At 38.3% G+C, this 25,884-nt stretch overlaps 1 protein-coding gene across 2 annotated transcripts in view; it reads left to right on the top strand.

Annotated features, from left to right (window-relative positions):
• Window positions 1-25,884, top strand: part of ASZ1 (ankyrin repeat, SAM and basic leucine zipper domain containing 1) — a 76,591-nt gene that overhangs the window by 9,488 nt on the left and 41,219 nt on the right. For both annotated transcript variants that reach the window (XM_086396787.1, XM_086396788.1), the window contains exons 3-4: window positions 1,259-1,381; window positions 3,196-3,307. In XM_086396787.1, coding sequence (XP_086252913.1) covers window positions 1,259-1,381; window positions 3,196-3,307 — 235 coding nt within the window. The remainder of the gene's footprint in view (window positions 1-1,258; window positions 1,382-3,195; window positions 3,308-25,884) is intronic.

Below are 25,884 nucleotides of genomic sequence, written 5' to 3'. Positions count from 1 at the left end.
CTTTCTGTGTTGTTTCCACTTATGATAGGTTCTCCAGTTAGATGGACAAAAGGCTTCTGACAGCACTAGACTCGTGTCCCATCCTCTGAGCAACCCCAGCCGAAAAAACGTACCCCTTCCTCAAAAGTTTCAAGCAAAGAATCTGATATTGTCTATTTATTCTTTTTTAACACTTCTCTTCCTCAAAGTAACTTTACATTCCACTAACCGTGCCTTTGAACTATCCTTTTGTATTCCTTCTCTTTCTCAACTGCCCTTGCTCTGACTTTTGCTTGGACTTGAAACCTCATTACCAGGTCTCCCTGCCTCCTATCCCACTCTCAGCAGTGGTACCTAAATTGTCTTCTTATAATACAATTGTAATAATGTAAGTCTCTGAATCACAAAGTACAGTCTACATTTCTTAACAGAGCTTTCATAATCAAACCCTAACCTACCTTTTTAGCCTCATATTTGGCCAGTAACCCATGGTTAAATTCTGCATTCAGAAGGAAGTTAAGAGAGTTTTAATAAGGAGTATTTTTGATATTTGCCACCATAGACATGTGTGATAATATTCTAACTAAAAAGACATTTTTACATCTGTGAAGCTTCCCAACTGCCCTAGAAAGGAAAAGGTAGCATGTAAAAACCTGTCCTAATATAGATAACATATTGTATGAAAAAAAGCCTTCCTGGTAGCTCAGTGGTAAAGAATCCACCCACTAATGCAGGAGATGTGGGAGACATGGGTTCAATCTCTGGTCAGGAAGATCCCCTGCAGAAGGAAATGGCAACTCACTCCATATTCTTTCCTGGAAAATCCCACGGACAGTGGAGCCTGGCAGGTTACAGTCTATGGGGTTGCAAAGAGTCAGAAACCACTGAGCAGCTGAAAAACAAATATATGAAAAATATATCTGACAGATCCAGTCTCTTGAAATATAGTGACATGGAAGTGAACTATCACGAAAGTGAAGTTAGCTATTTTATTATTGGAGAAGGCAATGGCAGCCCACTCTAGTACTCTTGCCTGGAGAATCCCATGGACGGAGGAGCCTGGTAGGCTACGGTCCATGGGGTTGCTAAGAGTCGGACATGACTGATTCACATATAAAATTATTTTCTATTTTTCTTAAGCCGTTACTACCAAGAAATGCCCTTCCATTGTGAAGTACATGGTGTATGTCACTGTGTGCAGTGCTTTTAACATATTAATGTGACATGGATTTGTTTGTTTTGGTGAAGGACTTTTAAAAGCTTGTTTTTGTGTTAACAGGCATCAGTGTAGATACCAGCTTTCAGTATGGTTGGACTTCCCTTATGTATGCTGCTAGTGTTTCCAATGTAGAACTGGTTCGGGTCCTTCTGGACAGAGGTGCTAATGCAAGCTTTGATAAGGGTAAGATGTTTTAAATATTTAAAATATGTGAACATTTACTTTGTATACTTCTCTATTTAGAAACCAAATTACATTCTCTTTGGGGTAGTGATATATACTTTTTCCATGCTCTATTTTCATATATTCACTTCAAATTAAAACTTGGCTCTTAAAAAATCATAATAAGGGTAAAATGAGGTAACTGATTATTTTTACTGTGATTTTCTTGATCCCCAAGCAACTATTATGCAAAGTGAAAGAAACTTAAAGGAGTTTTTAAAAAATATCTTCCTGTTAGTTACATAAACAGAAAACCAAATTAGAAACCATAGATATTTTGAAAAACCCTTCCAAAGAGGTAGATTCCATTTATATTACCATTATAACTGATTATGTTATTAATATGTACCTTTAAAATCTGTGCTAGAGAGTTTTGGTTATTTTTATGGTAAAACACAGTGAAAGAAAACATTGAAAAACTGGTAATTTAGTGGAAAATTGCTTGAAAATCAGTCTTTTGAATTTACAACTCAATTCTGAGTTATATCATTTAAAAATTGTTTAAAAGATAATTATTAAGTCCATTTCTTTGTTATTAAATAATTTCTATTTATTATTGCTTTGAATAAGAGTATATGTGCAAATCCTATTTAATTATATTGAATAACTATTTTTACATGTTTACAATAGACAGATTTACTTTTTAATTCAGATATAGTTTTCATATTAACTTTGTACTGCATTTGATATTTGTAAGATCATTTCTATTCTGTTTTCTCATATATATATTTTATATAATTTCATGTCTTAGCAATAGTTCTCTGTTTAATCTGTTGCTGTGGTAGGTTTTTCTTTTTATTATGTCATTTAAAATATCACTAAATGAAAGCTATACTTAAATTTTTGAAACTGTAAAATGTTCTGCCCAAAAAATTGATCAGTAGTTTTCTTTCTTTGCTTTTTGTAAACAGAGAATACCTTACAGTTATAAAACATTTTTTGCCCAGCATGTCTTCATAAATTATTTTGTGTATCTCACAGGCCCACTCAGGTAGAGGGCAGACATTAGCTTCTCAACTGTAAGTTAAATCTACTAAGAGACTAAGATATCACTGGAGTCATAGTTTATCAGTGACAGAACTGGGACCAGAATCTAGATTTCTATGTTTGGTCAATAATGAACCACAAATATAAACCATGGCTGGCATGACTTAGTTTAAGTTCCCCAGTTCTTACTTGAGAATTATTTTTTGTCTTTTAATTAACCCTGATCTCCACTGATGCCATAGGAGGCAACGGAAGAAGAGTTTTAGGAAATGGGATGAGCTGAGAGAGATCAAGTACGCAAGGACTAAAAAGAAACCAATAGGTGTAGCAGTTAGGACATCTTCAGTAGGAGGGTTTGGGCGTGAGCCAGATATCAGTGAGTTGTTAAATGAGTGAGAAGAAAAGAAGTGAAATCAGAGAATATCAATCATTGTTTTTTATCCATGTGTTCAAGGCAAATTTTAATCAAGCAAAAACTGTTCAGTTCCAGGTGGTAAATCTGCACAGAGCCCATGCTCTGAACCACTTTCCTATCCTCTTAAAGAAATGAGAATAGGGAAAGGAAATTAATAAGTGAATTGTAAATATACTTTGGAAATTGTTCATCACTCATCTCATTTTTAGGTGAAGGAATACAAAATTACCTATTAAGAACAAGAGATTTGGGAATGAGTTACAGAAGTTTAAGAATGCAATAAATATTTAGAATGTTTTGAATGATAAAAGAAGTCAGCTAGTTACAATTTCTGATGTGTGTGGGGTTTTCCTCACTTTTCCTTTCATTATAGATAAGCAAACTGTTTTGATTACTGCATGTTCTGCTCGTGGCTCAGAGGAAAAGATCTTGAAGTGTATAGAGCTACTACTTTCAAGAAATGCTGATCCAAATGTCGCTTGTAGGTAAGAATCTTACTGTTTGTTCAAAAATGATGAAGATGTACTTTTCTTTGATTATTAGTCTTTTCTTTGTTAAACATTTGACAGCATGATTTTTTAAAAATCATAACCAATGTGTGTTTACTTGGCCATATAACTGATGAATGAAAATAGGTCATAAGGTCATGATTCCAATTGTATAAGTGTGTCAAAGGACAGTTATATCATCAAAAGTAGTCTTTCATATTTTAATTTTAGAAGAATGTCCTAAGAAGTTGAAGTGAGCGGAAGAAAGACAATTATTAACTGTATCACTTTCCTTTGAATTACACACTCAAAAGAATATGATAATTGAGCTATAATAGTAAAGCCTCTTCGGAGAAGGCAATGGCACCCCACTGCAGTACTCTTGCCTGGAAAATCCATGGACAGAGGAGCCTGGTAGGTTGTAGTCCATGGGGTCGCTAAAAGTCAGACACGACTGAGCAACTTCACTTTCACTTTTCACTTTCATGCATTGGAGAAGGAAATGGCAACCCACTCCAGTGTTCTTGCCTGGAGAATCCCAGGGACGGCGGAGCCTGGTGGGCTGCCGTCTATGGGGTCTCACAGAGTCGGACACGACTGACACGACTTAGCAGCAGCAGTAGTAAAGCCTCTTAGCATTCTTTTTATAAACACTTATCAACAGAAGTCTGTTTCAGTGTGTAAAATAGCATAGAAGCCCTTTTGTATTCTGTAGATATAATGAAAATGACAGAGTCTTAGTCTGTATATAATATGAAAAAAAGAAAAAGAGAATTTTACCTGTATTATAGACAGGAAGATAATTCTAGATCTTAAAATGGAAGTGATTCACTAGTCAAATGTACCACTTGGTTCTAATTGCACTAAAGGTGAAGAGAAGAATAAAAATTAGGAAAAAACTATTGAGTTCCCTTTGTTGTTCAGTCACTCAGTCCTGTTGGTTTGCAACCCCATGAATTGTAGCATGCCAGGCTTCCCTGTCTTTCACCATCTCCTGGAGTTTGCTCAGACTCATATCCATTGAGCCAGTGATGCTGTCCAAGCATCTTATCCTCTGTTGCCCCCTTCTCCTCCTGACTTCAGTCATTCCCAGTATCAGAGTTAGCTCTGCGCATCAGGTGGCCACAGTATTACAGCTTCAGCTTCAGCCTCAGTCCTTCCAATGAATAGTCACGGTTGATTTCGTTTAGGATTGACTGGTTTGATCTCCTTGCAGTTCAAAGGACTCTCAAGTCTTCCCTAGCACCACAGTTCGAAGGCATCAGTTCTTCGGTGCTCAGCCTTCTTTATTATCCAGCTCTCATGTCCATACATGACTACTAGAAAAACCATAACTTTGACCAATATGGACCTTTGTCAGAAAGTAATGTCTCTGCTTTTTAATATGCTATGTAGATTTGTCATTGCTTTTCTTCAGAGGAGCAAGCAAGTCTTTAATTTCATGACTAGTAACCGTTAACACTGATTTTGGAGCCCAAGAAAATAGTCAGCTACTGTTTCCATTGTTTCCCTGTCTATTTGCCATGAAGTGATAGGACCAGATGCCATGATCTTAGTTTTCTGAATGTTGAGTTTTAAGCCGGCTCTTTCATGCTCCTCTTTCACCTTCATCAAGAGGCTCTTTAGTTCCTCTTCGCTTTCTGCCATAAGGGTGGTATCATCTGCATATCTGAGCTTATTGATATTTCTCCCAGCATTCTTGATTCCAGCTGGTGTTTCATCCAGCCCAGCATTTCTCATAATGTACTCTGCATATAAGTTAAATAAGCAGGGTGACAATATACAGCCTTGATGTACTTCTTTCCCAATTTGGAACCAGTCTGTTGTTCCATGTCCAGTTCTAACTGTTGCTTCTTGACCTACATACAGATTTCTCAGGAGGCAAGTCAAGTGGTCTGGTATTCTCACTTCTATAAGAATCCTCCACAGTTTGTTGTGATCTACATAGTCTAAGGCTTTAGCATATTCAATGAAGCAGAAGTAGATGTTTTTCTGGAATTCTCTAGCTTTTTCTGTGATCCAGCAGATGTTTGTAATTTGACCTCTGGTTCCTCTGTCTTTTCTAAATCCTGCTTGTATATTGGGAAGTTCTTCATTCACATACTATTGAAGCCTAGCTTGAAGGATTTTGAGTATTATTACTTTGCTAGCATGTGAAATGAGCTCAGTTGTACAGTAGTTTGAACATTCTTTGGCATTGCCCTTCTTTGGTACTGGAATGAAAACTGACCTTTTCCAGTCCTGTGACCATGGCAAAGTTTTGCTGGAATATTGAGTGGAGCACTTTCATAGCATCATCTTTAAGAATTGCTCAGCTGGAATTCTATCACCTCCACTCTCTTTGTTCATAGTGATGTTTCCTAAGGCCCACATGACTTCACACTCCAGGATGTCTGGCTCTGGGTCAGTGATAACCACTTTACCATCGTGGTTATCCAGGTCATTAAGATCTTTTTTTGTATAGTTCTGTCTATTCTTGTCATCTCTTCTTAATATCTTCTGCTTCTGTTAGGTCCTTAGTGTTTCTGTCCTTTATTTTGCCCATCTTTACATGGAATATTCCCTTTGTATCTCTAATTTTCTTGAAGAGATCTCTACTCTTTCCCATTCTGTTGTTTTCCTCTATTTCTTTGCATTGTTCACTTAAAAGGATTTCTTATCTCTCCTTGCTGTTGTCTGGAACTCTGCATTCAGATTGGTATATCTTTCCTTTTCTCCTTTGCTTTTTGCTTCTCTTCTTTTCTCAGCTATTTGTAAGGCCTCCTCAGACAACCATTTTGTCTTTTTGTATTTATTTTTCTTGGGGATGGTTTTGATCACTGCCTCCTGTACAGTGTCATGAACCTCTGTCCATAGTTCTTCAGGCACTCTATCATATCTAATCCCTTGAATCTATTTGTCACTTCCACTGTATAATCATAAGGGATTTGATTTAGGTCATACCTGAATGGCCTTGTGGTTTTCTCTACTTTCTTCAATTTAAGTCTGAATTTTGTAATAAGAAGTTCATGATCTGAGCCACAGTCATGTCCCAGTCTTGTTTTTGCTGGCTGCATAGAGCTTCTCCATCTTCGGCTACAAGGAATATAATGAGTCTGATTTTGGTATTGACAACTGGTGATGTCCACATGTACAGTTGTCTGTTGTGATGTTGGAAGAGGGTATGTGCTATGACTTGGGGGTTCTCTTGCTAAAACTCTGTTAGGCTTTCCCCTGCTTCATTTTGTACTCCAAGGCCAAACTTGCCTTGTTTCTCTAGGTATGTCTTGACATCCTGCTTTTGCATTTCAGATGATGAAAAGGACATCATCTTTTTGTGTGTTTTTGTTGTTAGTTCTTAGAAGGTCCTGTAAGTCTTCATAGGACCATTCAACTTTAGCTCTTTCACCATTAGTGGTTGGGGCATAGACTTGAATTACCGTGATGTTCAACGATTTGCCTTGGAAACTAACCAGGATCATTCTGTTGTTTTTGAGCTTGTACCCATGTACTGCATTTCGAACTCTTTTGTTGACTGTGAGGGCTACTCCATTTCTTCTCAGGGATTCTTGCCCACAGTAGTAGATATAATGATCATCTGAATTAAATTTGCCCATTCCGGTCCATTTTAGTTCACTGATTCCTAAAAGGTCGATGTTCACTCTTGCCATCTCCTGTTTGACCACTTCCAATTTATCTTGATTCATGGACCTAACATTCCAGGTTCTTATGTAGTGTTCTTTATAGCATCAGACTTGACTTTCACCATCAGAGACATCCACAGCTGAGCGTTGTTTCCACTTTGGCTCAGCCTCTTCATTCCTTCTGGAGCTATTTCTCTGCTTTTCTCCAGTAGCATATTAGACACCTTCCAACCTGGGGAGCTCATCTCTCAATGTCATGTCTTTTTGCCTTTTCATACTGTTCATGCGGTTCTCAAGGCAACAAGGCTGAAGTGGTTTGTCATTGCCTTCGCCAGTGGACCACATTTTGTCGGAACTCTCCACCATGACCCATCCATCTTGGGTGGCCCTAAACAGCATGACTCATAGTTTCATTGAGTTGGGCAAGGTTGTGGTCCGTGTGATCATTTGGTTATATTTCTGTGATTGTGGTTTTCTGTCTGCCCTCTTATGGATGAGGATAAGAGGCTTCTGCAAGCTTCCTATTGGGAGGGACTGGCTGTGGGGAAAACTGGGTCTTGTTCTGGTGGGCAGAGCCATGCTCAGTAACTCTTTGATCCAATTCTCTGCTGATGGGTGTAGGGCTGTATTCCTTCCCTGTAGTTGAGGCCAAACTATGGTAGGGGTAATGGCGATAATGGCAACATCCTTCAAGAAGACTTTTGCCAGCACGTCCGGCCTCCTTGGACTACTGTAGTCAGTATCCTGACCCTGCGGTAGGCCCCTGTCAACTCACACCTCTGCCAGAGACTCTCAAGCACACACAGACAAGACTGGCTCAGTCTTCTTTAGGGGTCACTGCTCCTTTCTCCTGAGTCTTGGTGTGCACAAGATTTTGTTTGTGCCCCTCAAGAGTCTGTTTCCCCAGTCCTTTGGAAGTTCTGTAATCAAATCTTGCTGACCTCCAAAGTCAGATTCCCTGGGGATACTCAGTCCCTTTGATGGGAAAGGGACTTCCCAGGTTGGGAGGTCTGTTGTGGGGCCTAGAACTTTTGCAGCAGTGTGAGAACTTTGTTCTCCAGTTTGTGAGTTGCCTGCTCGGCAGCTCTATAGTGGGGTTAATGGTGCTGTCCTCCAAGAGGCTATATAAGCCATGCCTCCTAGGACTGCTGTTGCCAGAGCCTCTGTCCCCACGGCAGGCCACTGCTGATTCACATCTCCACAGAAGACCCTCAAACACTTAAAGGTAGATCTGGCTCAGTCTCCTGTGGGAGTCACTGCTCTTTTCCTTTGCCCTGGTGCACACAGGGTTTTGCTTGTGCCCGCCAAGGGTCTCTGGCGGGTATGCGGTTTGATTTAAATGCAATTGCATCCCTCCAGCCATTTTGTTGTGGCTTCTCCTTTGCCCTTGGTTGTGGCGTATCTTCTTTTTGGTGGGTTCCAACATTCGCCTGTCCATAGTTGTTCAGTAGCTAGTTGCAATTTTGGTGTTGCAGAAGATGAGCACTCATCTTATATGCTGCTGCTAAGTCACTTCAGTCGTGTCCAACTCTGTGCGACCCCATAGACGGCAGCCTACCAGGCTCCCCCGTCCCTGGGATTCTCCAGGCAAGAACACTGGAGTGGGTTGCCATTGCCTTCTCCAATGCATGAAAGTGAAAAGTGAAAGTGAAGTTGCTCAGTTGTGTCCGACCCTCAGCGACCCCATGGACTGCAGCCTACTAGGCCCCCCGTCCATGGGATTTTCCCAGCGAGAGTACTGGAGTGGGGTGCCATTGCCTTCTCCAACTCGTCCTATATATATTGATGTTATTTTAATCTTAGCCATTTGCCAAATTGCTTTCTTTCACCTACTGTCTGTCATTTTGCCTTAAATTTAATTAGAGGTCTTGCTGAATGGTACTGAGGAAATTCTGTAATAGTTTATAAAGTTTTTTTATTGTGTGTAATTTACATAAATGTGAAAAAATTCAGATTTTCAGTGTGCAGTTGAATCAGTTCTGAAAAATACATGTTCATATAACTCACATCTTAACAAAGAATATTTTAGTCATCCCAGAAAGTTCCCTCATGCCCCTCCCCAGTGCTGTACAACTTACTTCTATCACTATAAACTATTTTTTGCTATTCTAAAATGTTACATAAATATAATTATACAGAATTTTTTCACTCAGGATAATGTTTTAAAGATTCATCCAAGTTGTGTATGTCAAAAATTTGTTACTTTTTATTGCTGAGTAGTATTCTATTGTATAGAGATTCTGTACTAATAAGAGTAGGACACAGTCTTCTTGGCCTCACAAAATGGCTGACCCAGTCAGGCAGAAAGTTGATTTGCTTGGAAATTGAAAGAAAATACAGAATAGTGTATTTGAAAGATCGTGAAATTGTTAGAATACTTCAGTAGGCAGAATTGACAGCATATTACGGCTTGCTCTGTGCTTAGGCTGCACGAGTGCTGACAACATAATGCATGATTCTGTATCCCTAGCAGCTCCTGGTATTCGGTCCAAGTACCTGTAGCCATCCCTTAGCTTCTCTTCCACAGTGTTCTTCATGTCACTCCTTTCTTGAACTTGCTCCAGATTCCTGTGTCTTTTCCTCTAAAGTTTCCATAAAGTTATTAAGTCCTACTTGTCCCCCTCCTTTTTTTAATTTAAAAATTGTGGCAAAACATTTATAACATGAAATTTGCTGTTTTAACCATTTTTTATGTGTACAGGTTAGTGTTTCTTTGACTAAACATTTGCTCGAGGCACCCGACACTTGGAGTCTTTTTGAGCAATGCCTGCTTTTCTGACTTGAGTTCTGAGTTAAGCTAAATAGAGATGAGCGTTTTGTCAGTTCTTCAGATAGCTGTGACTGTCTGCTTCTTTGTTCTACCTGCTGAATGCATATTGGTGTTTGTTGTTTGATTTGGGTATGTGTGCTGCACATCAATATCGCTGCTGCTGCTGCTGCTGCTAAGTCACTTCAGTCGTGTCCAACTCTGTGCGACCCCATAGATGGCAGCCCACCAGGCTCCCCCGTCCCTGGGATTCTCCAGGCAAGAACACTGGAGTGGGTTGCCATTTCCTTCTCCAGTGCATGAAAGTGAAAAGTGAAAGTGAAGTCGCTCAGTCATGTCCGACTCTTAGCGACCCCATGGACTGCAGCCCACCAGGCTTCTCTGTCCATGGGGTTTTCCAGGCAAGAGTATTGGAGTAGGTTGCCATTGCCTTCTCCAATCAATATCACTAATCGCTCTTATATAATTTTCAACATTTATTTTACTTCCTTAGCTGTTCTGGTTCATTATTATGGTAAACACTTAATAATATTCAAATTTGTTAGATAAATATTATTTAAAAGAGCAACTTTTATCTGCTTTGAAGTTTTATATTGTTTCCAAACTTTGTGTGTAGACTTTCAAATCAGCTAATACATTTGATTTCTAGGTGTCCATGTATTTTGGCAGAATTTTGGTAGTTTCTTCTAATGTTTCTCTGTTTCATCTTGAAAATGGCTAATGAAAAAAATCATTAATTTAATGTGGTAGGTATCTATCAATAAGACATCTCCATCTGCCATTTCAAGCATTATTATGAAAAGCTTCTAAATTTGGGGTTGGTGCCGCAGTTCTGAAGAAGTCTCATCCGTTGTCACTTTAGGTATTACTGGTGCCCTTTTCTTTTCTCTTTTTGGGTCTCTGATTGTATACCTGTTAGACCTTTCTCACTGTATCCTCAATGCCTGTCTTTATTTTCCATCGTCTTGTTTCACTGTGCAACATTCTGGATAATAGTGTCCAGTCTGCCTTCTAGCTCACTGAATCTCATTTCACTTCCTTCTAATTTATTGTTAAACTCCTCAATTGGTTCATAATTTCAGTTAGTTTTTTTATTTCTAGAAATTCCATTTGATTCTTTTTAAAATTGACAGCATTATAAGGAAGTTATAAAGTATTATAAATAAGTTTATGACTTCTTGTTCGCTGAAAATATTTTCAAGCTCCTAATAAAACTTTAATATGGTAAACATATAGTCTAGATGTAACAATTACAGTATCTGAGATCTTTGTGGGTTTGTCTTTGTTTACAATAGTTTCTTATACTCCTCACTCATGACTAGGTGGTAGTCGTTAGATTTTAAAACTTGTTGGAATAATATGAGGCCTCGGATGATCCATCAGAGATTTTGTATATTTCTAAAGATGCCTGGGGCACTTATCACTCCAGGACTCATGTAATCTAAGTTCAGGAGTTGAAGCTTCCTGGAGAATTTTGGTGATGTAAGTTAAACCTAAACCTAAACACCTTGTTTATTTCTGGTTCACCCTTACCCTAAATATACTTAGAGGCCCGGTGTCTTCATTATGGTTTAATAAATTTCCAATTTTGCTTAGGTGCAGTGCTTTGAATTGTGTTCATCAGGAAGTTTGAAGCTGCCGAAGCCACAGCTCAATTTCCCATTGGGTTCTCAGTTCAGTTCAGTCACTCAGTCATGTCCAACTCTTTGTTACCCCATGGACTACCGCACGCCAGGCCTCCCTGTCCATTACCAACTCCCAGAGTTTACTCAAACTCATGTCCATTGAGTCGCTGATGTCATCCAACCATCTTATCCTCTGTCATCTCCATTTCCTTCTGCCTCCAATCTTTCCCAGCATTAGGATCTTTTCAAATGGTCAGCTCTGCGCATCAGGTGGCCAAAGTATTGGAGTTTCAGCTTCAACATCAGTCCTTCCAATGAATATTCAGGACTAATTTCATTTAAAATGGACTGGTTGGATTTCCTTGCAGTCCAAGGGACTCTCAAGAGTCTTCTCCAACACCACAGTTCAAAAGCATCAATTCTTCGGCGTTCAGCTTTCTTTATAGTCCAACTCTCACATCCATTCATGATTACTGGAAAAACCATAGCTTTGACTAGACGGACTTTTGTTGAAAAGTAATGTCTCTGCTTTTTAATATTCTGTCTAGGTTGGTCAAAACTTTCCTTCCAAGGAGTAAGCGTCTTTCAATTTCATGGCTGCAGTCACATCTGCAGTGATTTTGGAGCCCCCAAAAATAAAGCATGCCACTGTCTTCACTGTTTTCCCATCTATTTGCCATGAAGTGATGGGACCGGATGCCATGATCTTAGTTTTCTGAATGTTGAGTTTTAAGCCAACTTTTTCACTCTCCTCTTTCACTTTCATCAAGAGGCTCTTTAGTTCTTCTTCACTTTCTCCCATAAGGGTGGTGTCATCTGCATATCTGAGGTTATTGATATTTCTCCAGGTATTCTTGAGTCCAGGTGGTACTTCATCCAGCCCAATGTTTCTCATGATGTACTCTGCATATAAGTTAAATAAGCAGGGTGACAATATACAGCTTTGACGTACTCCTTTCCCAATTTGGAACCAGTATGTTGTTCCATGTCCAGTTCTTACTGTTGCTTCCTGACCTGCGTACAGATTTCTCAAGAGTCAGGTTAGGTGGCCTGGTATTCCCATCTCTTTCAGAATTTTCCACAGTTTGTTGTCACCCACATAGTCAAAGGCTTTGGCATAGTCAATAAAGCAGAAATAGATGTTTTTCTGGAACTCTCTTGCTTTTTCAGTAATCCAGCGGATGTTGGCGATTTGATCTCTGGTTCCTCTCCCTTTTCGAAAACCAGCTTGAACATCTGGAAGTTCACAGTTCATGTATTGTTGAAGCCTGGCTTGGAGAATTTGAGCATCACTTTACTAGCATGTGAGAGGAATGCAACTGTATGGTAGTTTGAGTATTCTTTGGCATTGCCTTTCTTTGGGATTGGAATGAAAACTGACCTTTTCCAGTCCTGTGGCCTCTGCTGAGTTTTCCAAATTTGCTGTCATATTGAGTGCAGCACTTTCACAGCATCACCTTTCAGGATTTGGAATAGCTCAACTGTAACTCCACCACCTCCACTAGCTTTGTTCGTAGTGATGCTTTCTAAGGCACACTTGACTTCACATTCGAGGATGTCTGGCTCTAGTTGCGTGATCACACCATCGTGATTATTTAGGTCGTGAAGATCTTTTTTGTATAGTTCTTTTGTGTATTCTTGCCACCTCTTCTTAATATCTTCTGCTTCTGTTAAGTCCATGCCATTTCTGGCCTTTATTGAGCCCATCTTTGCATGAAATGTTCCCTTAGTTCAGTTGCTCAGTTGTGTCCAACTCTTTGTGACCCCATGGACTGCAGCACACCAGGCCTCCCTGTCATCATCAACTCCTGGAGCTTACCCAAACTCATGTCCTTTGAGTCAGTGATGCCATCCAACCATCTCAGTGCTGTTGTCCCCTTCTCCTTCCACCTTCAATCTTTCCCAGCATCAGGGTCTTTTCCAATGTGTCAGCTCTTCACATCAGGTGGCCAAAGTATTGGAGTTTCAGCTTCAACATCAGTCCTTCCAATGAACACCCAGGACTGATCTCCCCTAGGATGGACTGGTTGGATCTCCTTGCAGTCCAAGGGACTCTCAAGAGTCTTCTCCAACACCAGAGTTCAAAAGCATCAATTCTTCAGCACTCAGCTTTCTTCACAGTCCAACTCTCACATCCATACATGACCACTGGAAAAACCATAGCCTTGACTGGACGGACCTTTGTTGGCAAAGTAATGTCTCTGCTTTTTAATATGCTATCTAGGTTGGTCATAACTTTCCTTCCAAGGAACAAGCATCTTTCAATTTCATGGCTGCAGTCACCATCTGCAGTGATTTTGGAGCCCCTAAAAACAAAGTCAGCCACTGTTTGCCCATCTATTTGCCATGAAGTGATGGGACCAGATGCCATGATCTTCGTTTTCTGAATGTTGAGCTTTAAGCCAACTTTTTCACTCTCCTCTTTCACTTTCATCAAGAGGCTCTTTACTTCTTCTTCATCTTCTGCCATAAGGGTTGTGTCATCTGCATATGTTCCCTTGGTATCTCTAATTTTCTTGAAGAGATCTCTAGTCTTTCCCATTCTGTTGTTTTCCTCTGTTTCTTTGCACTGATCACTGATGAAGGCTTTCTTTTCTCTCCTTGCTGTTCTTCTAAACTCTGCATTCACATTGGTATATCTTTCCTTTTCTCCTTTGCTTTTCACTTCTCTTCTCACTGCAATTTGTAAGGCCTCCTCACACAGCCATTTTGCTTTTTTGCATTTCTTTTTCTTGGGAATGGTCTTGATTCCTGTGTCCTGTACAATGTCATGAACCTCTGTCCATAGTTCTTCAGGCACTCTGTCTGTCAAATCTAATCCTTAGAATCTATTTCTCAGTTCCACTGTATAATTGTAAGGGATTTGATTTAGGTCATACCTGAATGATCTAGTGATTTTCCCTACTTTATTCAATTTAAGTCTGATTTTGCCAATAAGGAATTCATGATCTAAGCCATGAATACAGCTCCCAGTATTGTTTTTGCTAACTGTATAGAGCTTCCCCATCTTTGGCTGCAAAGAATATAATCAGTCTGATTTCAGTGTTGACCGTCCAGTGATATCCAGGTGTAGAGTCTTCTCTTGTGTTGTTGGAAGAGGGTGTTTGCCAAGACCAGTGCTTATGAACTGGCAAATGCCCTCAAGGCAAAAGCTAACTGTGAATGCTGAGTTTATTTACCTCTATATTTTGCCATATAGATTTTGGTTCAGTAGTTCTTTGATATTGTATTAGTTCTTCAGTCTTTAAGAAATTAAAAAAAAAAACTAGCTATTTTTAAAGGCTTTCAGTTTTGATCCAAATTTAGCTTGCAATTACTGGAAGCAGAAACCAGCATCTTCTTGATTTTTTAATTGATTTTTATTTATGTATCTTACTTTATCAAATCTTGTTGAAAACAGTATTGATTTATTATTTAATAATCAGCTAAATGTGAGTACATATAGATCTACCTTGATCTTTTATTAGTTTTTCTTAGTTTTAAAAATTCATTTTATTTTCTATCCTGTAGGACTAATGGAAAAAAAACCTGACAACTTGAAATCCATTTTTAAATTAATACAAATTATGCTTTATATTTCTCTTGGATCTTGCCACACAATACTTAGTATACTATGTCTAGCAAATACGATAATTTTTAATACTGATTTATTTGGGGTTTTATAATTTGTTTCTGGGTTAGGCTTTTTAATTTTGTTTTTATTTTATTTTATTTTTTTATTTTTTTACATTTTTAAATATCAGCTTTATTTTTTCCTCATTGATACAGAACATAGCTTAATATAACATCAAGTCTTAGTGGGGAAAAAAGAGAAAATCAGAAAGCAAAACCAGCCCCAAACAAAGATAACACACAACCATGACATAATTTGGCAACAGTCTAGGCTTAGAAATTTAAGAAGCTTGGAAGAGGACTAAAATATTCCTCTTTTGTTAGCTGTGTCCTTGGACTTAAAAGACTATTTGGTATAAAGACTTTTTGTTATAAGCTGATGGTTGTACTATTTAAGAGTACAGGGAGATACAAAGAGGAGCCTAGTTCATCAAGAGAGACACATTACTGATTAAGAGAGAAGAGCTCATGTACACTTGGCAAGACCAAGAAGTTTTTGTCTGTAAACTGTGTTTATATGATGGCTAATGACATGTCCTTATTCCTTTCATTCATAAATACAGAGGCAGAGCTATTATGGCCTCATCTACTCTTGTACAACTCATACATTGTGGACATTAGAATAAGTGTGCAGAATGATAAAGGTGCTCCGGTTGAGGAAGCCTCCTACTTAATTTTGTTTTTAAATGAAACATTTATTCATTGCTTCCTGTGTAGTATGCACTGTGTCATTTGCTCTTAAATTTGTTGTCTAATGTAATCCTTACTGCTCAGTGGTAGATAGTATCCATTATTTTTATAGAACAGAAAGTTTGTAATCAAATGTTTGAGCCTTTGACTGTAGCAAAGGTTTGGTAAGGAAATTTACAAGTTTGATGTGAGTAGGATCCACCATTGGAATGTATTTATATTCCCCATCTTGTCTAGGTTGAGGACTTTTTTAGCTCAACCAGTTTAAACAACATGACTTTTCTAATTGTTGCAAAACACATCTTAAGTTGACTTGTATTTTGGGATATTTTTCCTCTTTCCCTAAATTATTGTAGGTACTTGAATATTTTTACTTGAAAAGTCCACAGATTGCAAAGGAAAATACATGAACAGAAAATATTATCACTTTAATTCAGCAGTATAATCGCTTTTAGCTCTGAAAACAAGGTGTCCTTCAAGTAAATTAATTGGAACTTGGCAGCTGTGCTATAATATGGACTTTATTTTTCCTTATTTTTTTATTTTATGTCTATATTATGAGTGTATTTTATGTCTTATTTCCTTATTTTATGTCTATAATGCAGAAACAGATGATATGAAGTATCAAAGTTTTAAAGGTCTGTATGCGACACATAATGAAATTTTAAACACTTCAGTCTAACCTTAAATTTGCAATTGACATTTTTATTGTTTGAGTAATAATAAGCCTTTAAAAATATAATTAACATTTCTGTTTTTAGAAATTGTATTTTCCCCCTAGTTTGCTAAAACATTTTCTTATATTAGAAAAAAAAAAAAGATATATTTTCTTTACATTCAGAAGGCAACTTTTCTGGCAGAGGAGTTTATTATATTCACAGTGCTTAGTCATGAGATAAGGGTTTCGTAAAATGATGTGGCATTTTCATTTCAGTAGATGTTTTATTACCATTGATAAGATTGCACACAGGAACCAATGTCCAAGGTTTTGACGTAATCATTTGTGTGATTGTTAACTTGTTGAATGTTATTGCCGGTAGAGGAAATACTCTGGGAAAAATGTTACAGTTACATTTTATCACAATATAAATTTGGTTGTAAACGTCACTGGAGCAGTTTGGTGGATGGAGGTGTAATTTTAGATTAAAATATTAACTTGTTTTCTAGTTGTAAGTAATGATGTGACATATTTTTGCTCTGAAAGCATAGACTGCTGCTGCTAAGTCGCTTCAGTCGTGTCCAACTCTGTGCGACCCCATAGACAGCAGCCCACCAGGCTCCCCCGTCCCTGGGATTCTCCAGGCAAGAACACTGGAGTGGGTTGCCATTGCCTTCTCCAATGCATGAAAGTGAAAAGTGAAAGTGAAGTTGCTCAGTCGTCTCCGACTTTTAGCGACCCCATGGACTGCAGCCTACCAGGCTCCTCCGTCCGTGGGATTTTCCAGGCAAGAGTACTGGAGCGGGGTGCCACTGCCCTCACAAAAATATTTTCAGAAAAAAAATTTTTGATAGCTTATTTAGAAAACATTACCAAAAATTGTTATTTTATGATTTTTTTCTTTTTTCTTTTTTTATAGATTGCCTGTTAACATCTTCTACTTATTTTTTTATTTACCTGTCTTTTCTTTATCTGCATTTAGGACCTGATTTTTGTTATCAATTTCACATGCAAACAGTGACAAATATCTTAGTGTTCCTTGCATATATAAGGTGTAGGATTGATATTGCTATTCATATATGTGTAAATCTGCTTGGTCCTTTTGAAAGCACAGAATGGAGAGGATAAAGGTGAGGAAAGCTAGGTAATGAAAACCCTTGACGCTCATCTGTCAAGACACATGCACAGAAACCAAGACTAAAAAAAAAAAAACTAGGACAGAAACTGTTCAAATTTTGACCTGACTTTGTGTTATTCATGTCTAGCACAGATGGTAAATTGTGTGCTGGCTGCTAAAGCTCCCACCTGGAAGAGACCCATGTCATTTCATCTGTTTAATTATGGTCATATAGTCATAAAGAGTCAGACACGACTGAGCAACTGAACTGAACTGAACTGAAAGAAGTTCAGTCTTGTTGTGTTCACAAAATAAGAATCAGCAGTATTGAGTGGGCAGCCCTGATGACTTACCATGTTATTCTAAATGTATTTTCTTCATGGCTATAGTAATTGTATTTCCTATTTACTGTATACTTAAAGCAATAGTTAATTTTGAATATTGAACATAAATTTATACCAAGAAAAATAGATATTTATCTCAAACTTTTACATTCATTTTTATATATAATTTACTGTTTCTCGGTAATGTTTCTTAGATTTATTTCAGTTTTGGTACTTATCATCCCACTTTAGGGGCAGCTTTGTTGTTGTTTAGTCACTAAGTTATGTCCAACTCTTGTGAGATTGCATGGACTATAGCCCGCCAGGCTTCTCTGTCCATGGGATTTTCCGGGCAAGCATACTGGAGTGGGGCATACTGGAGTGGGTTGCCATTTCCTTCTCAAAGGGATCTTCCCAGCCCAGAAACTGAACCGGGGTCTCCTGCATTGCAGGCAGATTCTTTACCACTGAGCTACCTGGGAAGCCCAGGGGCAACTTAAATAGCCTCCTAATGGGTATTTCTGACTGCACCATTTCTGTACTTTAGTCAGTCCTATGTGCTGTTACCTGTGGAACACACTTCCTTTTGTCTATTAGGTGAAATCCTAAACTCTCAGTAGTTTGATCTCCCTAATGTCTAACTTTTATTTCATTTATACAATTTCAGTGATATTCTTCAGATACATAATCATTTCTACCTCTTTGTTTTTCCTTTTGTTATTCTTCAGTTTGGAATATCCTCTCCTCCCCTCATGGTGCATTCACATTTTGCTGTCAAGGGCCAAATTAATAGTTTGTTAACTTCCCTATTTTATTACAGCCCACAAGAGTGCTTTTTGTTCATAGGCTATGATTTTGGGTAGGTGATTATCTTGTTCAGCACATTTTTATACATGTCATGTGTTGTTCTCTTCATTCTCGCATCATTTAATATATGAAAGTCTTCATTTTACTGTAAGCTGCTTGACTACTATGGTATTTTTTACTTCATAATTTTTCATGTTACATTTATCAAGTTTTTTATTGAATTAGTGTATTTGATATAGAATGGTCATTTATGTATTTATAAAGCTTAACTAAAACATATCATTTGTGAAGTAATTAATATATTAATCCATTTATACTGCAGAAAGTTTGAAGCATGACTTCAAGCCTGAAAATCTTGGTCCAAATAATACCTCAATGACTTGTCCAAGCTAATATGGCTATTAAGTCGCTTGGAAATCTTTGAGGTTCAGTTTCCTCTGTCATTGAGATGATATCTAGCTAATTAGCAAGATGACTATGAGAATTAAAACAAGATAATGAATATGAAAGGACTTAATTAACATGCTGCCATTTGATAGTTCTGATGCTTACCAAATATTTAGTCACTAAGTCTTGTTCAACTCTTCTGTGACCCCGTGGACTATAGCCCACCAGGCTCCTCTGTCCATGGGATTTCCCAGGCAAGAATACTGGAGTGGATTGCCATTTCCTTCCCCAGAGTATTTTCTCCACCCAGGGATCAAACCCGTGTCTCCTGCATTACAGGAGGATTCTTTACCACTTAGTCGTCCAGGAACCCTCTTACCAAAAGTTACGTTTACCTAAATTGGGAATACTTCCTGTGTTGTGTTATAAGCACCATGATTTCTAAGATATTCATTTGATTGATTTTAAAACAAATAAGTGTAAGTACTATTTTTCTTTAAACATTTATTCTTTTAATAAAATATACATAAACATGTGTTCCTATGTGTTATGATAAAACATTAAAATGATTATTTCAATGTGAAAAAAAAAATCTGGAGTCTTATTGAGATAAAGAAAGAGAAGTTGCTCAGTCATGTCCGACTCTTTGCGACCACATGGACTGATTGAACCCAGGTCTCCCGCATTGCAGGCAGACACTTTACCATCTGAGCCACCAGGGAAGCTCAGGGGAGACAGTAAATGAGAGTAGGGGATGTGGAAAGAATGAATGTAAACTGCCTTTCTGGTAGCTAACGAAGAGAGAGAGAAGAGATACAGGATACTGTCTAAATAGGATGTCAAGTACAGTAATGAACTAACTGTTCATTTTAACAGTTAGTCTTTTAACTCTGCTCTGTTTAAAAAAAATGAATTATGTTAATCTGGAGTTTGCCTCACATGCCTCAAAAAGATTACCCAAGTAGTGAATATAATTATTTCAGATGCTTTGTAATTAGAAATTCTAATCCATCTTCTTCAGAAGTCTCTTTTTGAACCTTGGTAATGATATACTTATGTCACCAGATATATTTTCACAAAAATTAATTTGAAATAAAAACCAACCATATTTCATGTTTTATGACACTTTTTTCCCCGCATATTAGGATTTCTGAAATCGGTATGCATCCTCATATTGATGATGTCTTAGATCTAATAAAATATAGTAACTTGTTACTTACCTATTTTAGTAGTCTTATCTTAGTTTGAACTGTATTCAGTTTGTATTCAGGAATATCCAGTGATACTAGAAGTCCTGGGAAAAGTGAACGGTGTAAAAATAACATTTAAAATTTACTCTCATATTTCATAGCTTTCAAAAAGTAAAAATTTTTATTTAAATATACTCTATTTCAGCATTTTCTCACCAGAATAGGTTAATTTTATATGTTAATGGTCTGTGCTAAAGAATGTTAGAAGGATGATTGCTGATGCAAGTGAAGCATAAGATGTAAAGAATTAATATATTTTTCATTATATCCTTTCATTATACTTTGTACACACATATAGGTGACATATTCATTACTGGGAAGAACAGTGCTAAAATTTTATTTTCATGTGGAAACCCTTCCCACATTCCAGTGTTATAGCAGTAAGTCCACGAATACACAGAAGTAAATCCATTTGTGCCAGGAAAACTTAATATCTGCTCTTCATGTGTCCCTGTGGAACTGTGCAATTATTAGGACCTTTATTTAGTCCAGAATTTACTGGATCTTAATCTTTGAAGATATTCATTTTTAATATCCATTCAGATTAGATCAGATCAGATCAGTTGCTCAGTCGTGTCCGACTCTTTGCGACCCCATGAATCGCAGCATGCCAGGCCTCCCTGTCCATCACCAACTCCCGGGGTTCACTCAGACTCACGTCCATCGAGTCAGTGATGCCATCCAGCCATCTCATCCTCTGTCGTCCTCTTCTCCTCCTGCCCCCAATCCGTCCCAGCATCAGAGTCTTTTCTAATGAGTCAACTCTTCGCATGAGGTGGCCAAAGTACTGGAGTTTCAGCTTTAGCATCATTCCTTCCAAAGAAATCCCAGGGCTGATCTCCTTCAGAACGGACTGGTTGGATCTCCTTGCAGTCCAAGGGACTCTCAAGAGTCTTCTCCAACACCACAGTTCAAAAGCATGAATTCTTCGGCGCTCAGCCTTCTTCACAGTCCAACTCTCACATCCATACATGACCACAGGAAAAACCACAGCCTTGACTAGACAGACCTTTGTTGGCAAAGTAATATCTCTGCTTTTGAACATGCTCTCTAGGTTGGTCATAACTTTCCTTCCAAGGAGTAAGCGTCTTTTAATTTCATGGCTGCAGTCACCATCTGCAGTGATTTTGGAGCCCAGAAAAATAAAGTCTGACACTGTTTCCACTGTTTCCCCATCTATTTCCCATGAAGTGGTGGGACCGGATGCCATGATCTTTGTTTTCTGAATGTTGAGCTTTAAGCCAACTTTTTCACTCTCCACTTTCACTTTCATCAAGAGGCTTTTGAGTTCCTCTTCACTTTCTGCCATAAGGGTGGTGTCATCTGCATATCTGAGATTATTGATATTTCTCCCAGCAATCTTGATTCCAGTTTGTGTTTCTTCCAGTCCAGCGTTTCTCATAATGTACTCTGCATATAAATTAAATAAACAGGGTGACAATATACAGCCTTGACAAACTCCTTTTCCTATTTGGAACCAGTCTGTTGTTCCTTGTCCAGTTCTAACTGTTGCTTCCTGACCTGCATACAGATTTCTCAAGAGGCAGATCAGGTGGTCTGGTATTCCCATCTCTTGAAGAATTTTCCACAGTTGATTGTGATCCACACAGTCAAAGGCTTTGGCATAGTCAATAAAGCAGAAATAGATGTTTTTCTGGAACTCTCTTGCTTTTTCTATGATCCAGCAGATGTTGGCAATTTGATCTCTGGTTCCTCTGCCTTTTCTAAAACCAGCTTGAACATCTGGAAGTTCACGGTTCACATATTGCTGAAGCCTGACTTGGAGAATTTTGAGCATTACTTTACTAGCGTGTGAGATGAGTGCAATTGTGCGGTAGTTTGAGCATTCTTTGGCATTGCCTTTCTTTGGAATTGGAATGAAAACTGACCTTTTCCAGTCTTGTGGCCACTGCTGAGTTTTCCAAATGTGCTGGCATATTGAGTGCAGCACTTTCACAGCATCATCTTTCAGGATTTGGAATAGCTCAACTGGAATTCTGTCACCTCCACTAGCTTTGTTCGTAGTGATGCTTTCTAAGGCCCACTTGACTTCACATTCCAGGATGTCTGGCTCTAGGTCAGTGATTACACATTAGTACTTATTAAAGCTAATAGAAGACATTAAAAATTAATAAAAATCATATAAAACTTCTGTGTATCAAAACTATAATTCATATAGTCTCAGAAAAGCCATGTTTTGCCCAGTGATTATAATTTTGCTTTAAGTATGTTTTAAAATAACATAGATTGATTAAATCTCAGTTTGTTTCCAAGGCAAGGCATTCAGCATCACAGTAATCCAAATCTGTCCTCTAACCACTGATGCCAAAAAAGCTCAAATTGCCCAGTTTTTGTGACAACACCACCTTCTAGAACTAGCACCAAAAAAAGATGTCCTTTTCATCATAGGGGATTGTTATGAAAAAGTAGGAAGTCAAGAGAGTAACAGGCAAGTTTGTCCTTGGAGTGCAAAATGAAGCAGGGAAAAAGCTAACAGAGTGTTGTCAAGAGAACACACTGGTCTCAGCAAACACCCTTTTCCAACAACCCAAGAGATGACTACACATGGACATCACCAGATGGTCAATACTGAAATCAGATTGATTATGTTATTTGTAGCTGAAGACGGAGAAGCTCTACTCAGTCAGCAAAAACAAGACCTGGAGCTGCTGTGACCCAGATCATTGCAAAATTTAGGCTTAAATTGAAGAAAGTAGGGAAAACCACTAGATCATTCAGGTGTGGCCTGAATCAAATCCTTTATGATTATACAGTGGTGGTGACAAATAGATTCAAGGAATTAGTTCTGGTAGACAGTGCCTGAAGACCTAGGGACAGGGGTTCATAACACTGTACAGGAGGCAGTGACCAAAACTCTACAAAAGAAAAAGAAATGCAAGAAGGCAAAGTGGTTGTCTGAGGAGGCCTTCCAAATAGCTGAGAAAAGAAGAGAAGTGAAAGACAGAGGAGAAAAGGAAAGTTATACCCATCTGAATGCAGAGTTCCAGAGAATAGCAAGGAGAGATAAGAAACCCTTTTAAGTGCATAATGCAAAGAAAGAGAGGAAAACAATAGAATGGGAAAGACTAGAGATCTCTCTTAAAAAAATTAGAGGTATCAAGGGAACATTTCATGTAAAGATGGGTACAATAAAGGACAGAAACAATAAGGACCAAACAGAAGCAGAAGATATTAAGAAGAGGTGGCAAGAATACACAGAAGAACTATACAAGAAAGATCTTCATGACCCAGATAACTGTGATGGTGTGGTCACTCACCTAGAACCAGACATCCTGGAGTTTGAAGTCAGATGGGCCTTAGGAAGCATTACTACAAAGAAAGCTAATGGAGGTGAGGGAATTCCAGCTGAGCTATTTCAAATCCTGGAAGATGATGCTGTTAAAGTGCTGTACTTAATATATCACCAGATTTGGAAAACTCAGCAGTAGCCACAAGACTGGAAAAGGTCAGTTTCAATTCCAGTCCCAAAGAAGGGCAATGCCAAAGAATGTTCAAACTACCCTACAACTGAGCTCATTTCATGTTAGCAATGCTATGCTCACAGTCCTTCAAGCCAGGCTTCAATATTATGTGAACTGAGAGCTTCCACATGTACAAGCTGGGTTTTGAAAAGGCAGAGGAACCAGAAATCAAATTGCCAGTACTCTTTGGCTCATGGAGAAAGCAAGGGAGTTCCAGAAAAATATCTACTTCTGCTTCATTAAAACTAAAGCTTGTGACTCTGTGGATCACAACAAACTATGGAAAGTTCTTAGAGAGATGAGAGTAACAGATCATTTTACTTGTCTCCTGAGAAACCTGTGTGGGTCAAGAAGCAACAGTCAGGACAGACATGGAACAACTGACATTCAAATTTTGGAAAGGAGTATGACAAGGCTGTATATTGTCACCCTGCTTATTTACCTTCTGTGCAGAGTACATCATGCAGAAGGCCAGGCTGGATGAAACACAAGCTAGAATCAAGATTGCTGAGAGAAATATCAACCTCAGATATGCAGATGATACTACTGTCATGGCAGAAAGTGAAGAGGAACAAATGACCCTCTTGATGAGGGTGAAAGAGGAGAATGAAAACACTGGCTTGAAACTTATTATTTAAAAAGTTAAGATCATGGTATCTGGTCTCATGACTTTATGGCAAATAGAAGAGGAAGAAGTGGAAGTAATGACAAATTTTATTTTCTTGGGCTCCAAAGTCACTGCAGGCAGTGATTGCAGCCCAGAAAATAAAAGATGCTTGCTCCTTGGAAAGAAAGCTATGACAAACGTAGACAGAATATTAGAAAGCAGTGACATCATTTTGCCGACAGATGTCTGTGTAGTCAAAGCTATGGTTTTTTCAGTTGTCATGTCTGGATATGAGAACTGGACCATAAAGAAGACTAAGTGCCGAAGAATTGATGCTTTCAAATTGTGGTGCTGGAGAAGACTCTTGATAGTTCCTTGGAAGCAAGGAGATCAAACCAGTCAATCCGAAAGAAAATCAACCCTGAATATTTGTTGGAAGGACTTGCTCAAACCGAAGCTCCAATACTTTGGCCACCTGATGCAAAGAGCCGACTCATAGGAAAAGACCCTGACGCTGGGTAAGACTGAAGGCAAAAGGAGAAGGTGATGGCAGAGGACTAAATGGTTAGATAGCATCACCAACTCAATGGACATGAATTTGAGCAAACTCTGGGAGTTGGTGGAGGACAGAGGAGCCTGGTGTACTGCTGTCCATGGTTTTTCAAAGAGTTGGACATGACCTAGTGACTGAAGAAAAACAACAAAGGCCCCTTTGTATCCTCCCAAATCATACTCACTTTTCCTTCTTTCTTTCCCAAAGGCAACCAGTCTTATAATTTGTGTGCATATTTCCTGCCCATGTTAAATTTTATATATATATATATATAAAATATAAAATTATCTATCCACATGTATATACATACAATCATCCATCCATTCATCCATCTGTACACATCATATAGTAAAATTTGGCATAATTTTAATTCCATTTTTTTAATTGAGATCTGATTTACAAAGTGAAATACACAGATCTTAAAGTGTAAATTTGAATTATGATTAATGTATATACAAGTGTAGCTCACATCCCTTTCAAGTGGAGAATATTTTTCCATTACCCTTGGAAGTTCCTTAAAGCACTTTCTGAGACAATCTCCTGAGCCCTAGAGGTACCCACTCTTGTTTTTTCTTCTCTATGCTGGTTTAGTGTTTTTGGTTAGTACCTCGTACATTATAAATTCTTAATATCTAAATTCTTTTTAGAATTTTTTTTATTTTGCATTTGTGTCTGAATTCTTTAACTCAGCTTAACAGTTTTTAGATACATTCATGTTAAAATTTATTTTGGGGGGCTCAAAATCACTGCAGATGGTGATTGCAGCCATGAAATTAAAAGATGCTTACTCCTTGGAAGGAAAGTTATGACCAACCTAGATAGCATATTGAAAAGCAGAGATATTACTTTGCCAATAAAGGTCCATCTAGTCAAGGTTATGGTTTTTCCAGTAGTCATGTATGGATGTGAGAGCTGGACTATGAAGAAAGCTGAGTGCTGAAGAATTGATGCTTTTAAACTGTGATGCTGGAGAAGACTCTTGAGAGTCCCTTGGACTGCAAGGAGATCCAACCAGTCCCTCCTAAAGGAGACCAGTCCTGGGTGTTCATTGGAAAGACTGATGCTGAGGCTGA

The sequence above is a fragment of the Bos grunniens genome, chromosome 4 (assembly GCF_055505025.1).
Source record: "Bos grunniens cultivar Pamir isolate PY7600 chromosome 4, Bosgru_T2T1.0, whole genome shotgun sequence".
In the NCBI taxonomy this organism is placed as follows: domain Eukaryota; kingdom Metazoa; phylum Chordata; class Mammalia; order Artiodactyla; family Bovidae; genus Bos; species Bos grunniens.
This window is presented reverse-complemented; position numbering and strand designations above follow the sequence as displayed.